Source organism: Triticum dicoccoides, chromosome 3B (assembly GCF_002162155.2).
Source record: "Triticum dicoccoides isolate Atlit2015 ecotype Zavitan chromosome 3B, WEW_v2.0, whole genome shotgun sequence".
In the NCBI taxonomy this organism is placed as follows: Eukaryota; Viridiplantae; Streptophyta; class Magnoliopsida; order Poales; family Poaceae; genus Triticum; species Triticum dicoccoides.
Window position 1 is genome coordinate 846,273,243 of NC_041385.1, and position 4,471 is coordinate 846,277,713.

Here is a 4,471-nt window from a genome sequence, read left to right on the forward strand (position 1 = left end):
GCGAGCATGCCGAGCTCTAGCGCTTCCTCGAGCACTTCGGCGACCAGATTCGAAGAGGGAGCAGGGTAGAGCAAGGGCATGCGAGTCCCGTGCCTCCGCGTCCGCCTCTGACGGCGCCTACTGTTGGATTGCTCGCGCGAGCATGCCGAGCTCGAGGGCCTCCTCGGCCACTTCCGCGACCAGATTCAACATGAAGAGGAGGAAGAGCAGGGGCTGCGGACCTCGCGCCGGCAGTGGGAACGAAGGGGAGTGGCGGCCTGACCATGAAGAGCCGGCGATGGAGAGAGGGAGCTGACGGCCATGGTAGGATGGGGAATGGGGGAGAATTGTGACGGGGCGGTGAGGAAGTGACCAGAGAAATCTGAGGGGGCGGTGGGGAGTAGTATTAGACAGTGGTCAGAGAGACTGTGAGTGAGTGAGTGCGGCGTTGTCCAAACAAAAAAAAAAATCTGTTAAGAGGATGCAGTCTATTTTGTACGCTGTGTCTGATTTATGATTTGATGATTTTAAAAGCTTTTATATTTATTTTTTTGAGTTGTAGCTTTTTATAAAACTATCTATAAAAGTTGATAAACAAATTTATTGAAAATATTTATATAACTAGCTACCATTTTACTAGACTCGGAACTGAATGATGATAACATAAGAAACAATGAGATGCAAGATGACGGAAACAACATAGATCCCACAGATTGTCTGATTTTGAATCAGAAGTTAAGCTCTTCTCGCAACTATTTCTCCTTTCATCGTTTGCCAATCCAACAAATGATGATTTAATAGATGAACTTTACTTGTGCATCAGTATGGTTGATGATGTCTCTTACTGGAGTATAAGCCACATTTTTCAGTTTATTTTGTATTCTAATAAATTATTCTCTTATGTCATTGTAATTGACGAATTCCGATTTCTTAAATGGCTCGGTAATAAAACTCTCTAAAAGAGAAATAAGGAGAACTAGGCTGTAGCCTAGTGGCAAGGGAGCGCAGTGGCGTCTCCAGCAACCAGGATTCGAGCCACGTCGGGGACGAATTTCTGGTTTCTCACAAGGGATGCTTTCTCCTATATCAATAAACCATGGGTGCTAGTGCCCATGAGTTTCATCTAAAAGAGAAATAAGATTCAAAATAGATGTTTTATTGCAAATTATAATGCATGCGTTGCACATGCATGCTTACTAGTTTTATTAAACCATCTTCTTCATTGTCTTTTTTTTTTTTGCGAAGATCTTCTTCATTGTCTGTGATGCTCTCCCTTGGCAACCGTCTTATCTTACCGATTCGTCAGATATTCGTGCGTCCTTGGTTATAGTTTGTGTCTCAAACTCACGTCGACACTTTTATCCGACATTACCCTTGCCAGGTTGACATTTGTTGATCTTATCGTCTCACTTCTACAAGATCGATTACTTCACCAAAAGGGTATATTGCTTGGTTTACCAACAAAATGAAAATACAGGTTCAAATTTCTATGAGAGAATGGGATATCTTTCTGTGGAACAACCTTAATGGTTAGTGGACGACATGGCTCGATCTCAGCCCTCGGTAGCGAAATCGAACGGTCAATAGGATCCAAAGACAAACGGGTGCGATGACATATACACAACAGAAAGTAAATCCGAATTAACCATTCAAAGAGCACACATATATATCCAAAGGAGAAATCAGACATGATTAACAGACGCACGCACACATCTAGCTGATTTGCTGGGTCCTAGCTAGGCTGAGGTACATACAAAGTCAGCTTAGTCGATGGACACCCAAGTGAACGAAATTAACTAACCACGGGACTAATCGAATTAACCAAAGCGTACGTCAATCAAGCAATCAATTAACTATTTAGGCTGCTTCTTCTTCTGGTCTTGCTGCCTTTGTCGGAGCGCCCGCTCGATGAGCAGGTTCAGGAAGTTCATCACCTGCACCGCGTACTTGAGCGCCGTCAGAGGATCCACCTCCTGCAACACGTGCAACCGGACCAAATAAGTTACATCGACGTCGATCAGTCAGAGGAAACTCCAGGTTTAAATTCAGTCAGAGGGTGGATATCTTCACTAGAATTTGGCTGAAAATCGAACTATCCAGCATATGAAATTTTTGACAAAAGTTTTGAAGTACAGTATGCATGCCTGAACTTGACAAAAGTTTTGAAGTCTGACAAATGTTTTGATCGAAGTGCCAGATATTTTGACAAATAATGAAACTTCTGCAATGTTCAACATCTTTTGGTGGTTTTGATTGGAAATGAGATGCTTGTTTTACAGTAGAGATTACACTTGAATTTAAATGGAATACAAGTTTGAAGAAATTTGAATCCCGATGGACTCACATTTGAATGCAAGATATCTGTGTACAGTATACCAAGTAAAATGACTGAATTTTCCCACATTTTTTTGGTGAGATTCCATTGGGAAATAAGAATATTGCTTGGGCGTTCAAATGTAAATCGTTCTAAAAGGTCGTAAAGTAAAATGATCAAAATTAGATCCTCAAACGAAGAGATGATCAAAATTAAGCTCGTACTCCTCTGCATTAGTACTAATTACCTCCGTCATGTTGGGCGCGAAGACCATGGCGATGTTGCGGGTGCCCATCCGGTTCCGCTCCTCCTCGCTCGCCACGTCCGCCATGAGCTGCACCGCCCAGTCGAGCAGCGCCGCCTTGGCCGCCGGCAGCTTGCCGATCAGCCTAGCCGCCGCGTCCTCCGTGGCGCAGCGCGCCACCTCCTCCTCCGGCAGCGCGTCGAGGAGGCCCCCCGGCAGCTCCCTGAACCAGGCCTTGATGAGCCCCGCGAGGCAGTGCACGTCGGCGTCGTCCGGCACGGAGGCGGCGAGGTCGAGCTGGTCCCTGACGCGCTGCTCCTGCGCGCCGTCGGCGGCCACGCGGAAGATGCCCTCCGTCCTGAGCCCGCCCTGCTCGTACAGGCGGCGCTGCAGGAGGAGCAGGATGGTGGGCACGCTGTTCCCCCGCGCGTCGTGCGCGCACTGCATCGACTCCGTCGACACGCCGAACGCCGTCTTGCTGCACGCACGCACGCACGCCGGACACGGAGACGATCATCGATCGATGATTGAGTGCCGAGGAGGAAGATGGACTGGGACAGACGGCGAGAGGAGGGAGGAGGACGCGTGCGTGGCGTACCTGGCGCTGGGGGCCTTGGCGAGGGCGGGCTCGGGCTGGAGCTCGGCGGGGACGCCGCGGAAGCCGTGGAAGCGGTCGAAGGTGACGTGTGCGACGTGGCGCACGTCCGTGGGCCAGCCGATCTTCATCCGCTGCGGCTGGCTGCTGCCGGCGCCGGCGGCCCGGTCCACCTCCTCCTCCTCGCCACCGCCGCCGCTGCTGCCGCCGCCGACGTCCATCCTGATGGTCCGATCCGTCCGGTCCCCTACGTACCTACTTAGCAGGAAGGAGCACGCACGCGCGCGCGCCCCTCGAGGTGGCGGCGATGAGGAGAGGAGAGGACGCGGTATTGGCTGGTGGTTTCTCGTACGTAGCGTACACGATGAGACGGAGGGGAGGTGGGAGACCCGATGGAGACTAGCTAGAAGAAGAAGATGAGGAGGAGGAGTCGGACGTGGAGGAGGTGGTTGGGTGCGAGGGGTACGTAGCAGTGGTTGTGGGACGACGTGGGTTGCACCACTACGCCAACTTGCGCCGTATCTTCGCTTCTAATGAAGGGGTAGTGGCTGTCAGAGCGGGAAAATGAAAAGAACGAAACAACTTGGCCATGAAAAGCCAGTCATATTCCATGACCGTATATAGCTGGCATTTGATTTTCATCAACATATATGGTTCTCGACAAGGGGTACGTGTGTGTGCCATCTTCACATATGTGGTACTATGTATGCCGTACTATGTATGCTGTACGTCTTCCACTTTTTCAACATATTTCAAGACTTGATTTTTACCAACAATTAGCTTAAAAATGTTTTTTAAACATGTAATTTATGAATTTGATGTGGCACGAAAATGATAAGTTACATGGTCAAAACAATATATAAAGAATAACGCAAGTTTATCTCGTGGGTTTGCAACCCAAACTTGATTAGAATGGGGCAAACCCCAAAAATATATCTTTTGTCTGCAACAAGGGGATGTAGTGATCCAGGGTAGAACTAATTTACTAAAGCATGTTGCTTCCCTTTCCAAAAATAAAATAAAATTCCAAACACCAACCACTATAGTTAGATTTATTAGATTTGTTGCTAAAATATCGGTATTAAGCCTGAAACTGCCAACGGATGGACAGTGAGCTAAAAAAACAAAAGAGTGGGTTACATTTTTCTTCGGGAATATGTTTGATCATGCACATGGTTTCAATACATACTCAATGATGATGTTTGTCAAGATAAATGAGAACTCAGAAAGGAGTATAAAATCAAACTAGACAGATATTCTGAGGAGTAGCAAATTATATATGTTATTGATGATATGCGAAAGGACGTGGTTGAATGTCCTCATGGATTTCCTATTGAAT

The 4,471-nt window shown here is 47.6% G+C and overlaps 1 protein-coding gene across 1 annotated transcript; it reads right to left on the minus strand.

Moving 5' to 3' along the window:
• Window positions 1-1,606: 1,606 nt before the first annotated feature.
• LOC119282641 (rho GTPase-activating protein 2-like) lies at window positions 1,607-3,794 on the minus strand. Its single transcript, XM_037562796.1, has 3 exons — window positions 3,136-3,794; window positions 2,541-3,015; window positions 1,607-1,952 (listed from the first exon to the last, which is right to left on the minus strand). The coding sequence occupies exons 1-3, from the start codon at window positions 3,351-3,353 to the stop codon at window positions 1,833-1,835; spliced, it is 813 nt and encodes a 270-aa protein (XP_037418693.1). The 5' UTR covers window positions 3,354-3,794; the 3' UTR covers window positions 1,607-1,832.
• Window positions 3,795-4,471: the final 677 nt, after the last annotated feature.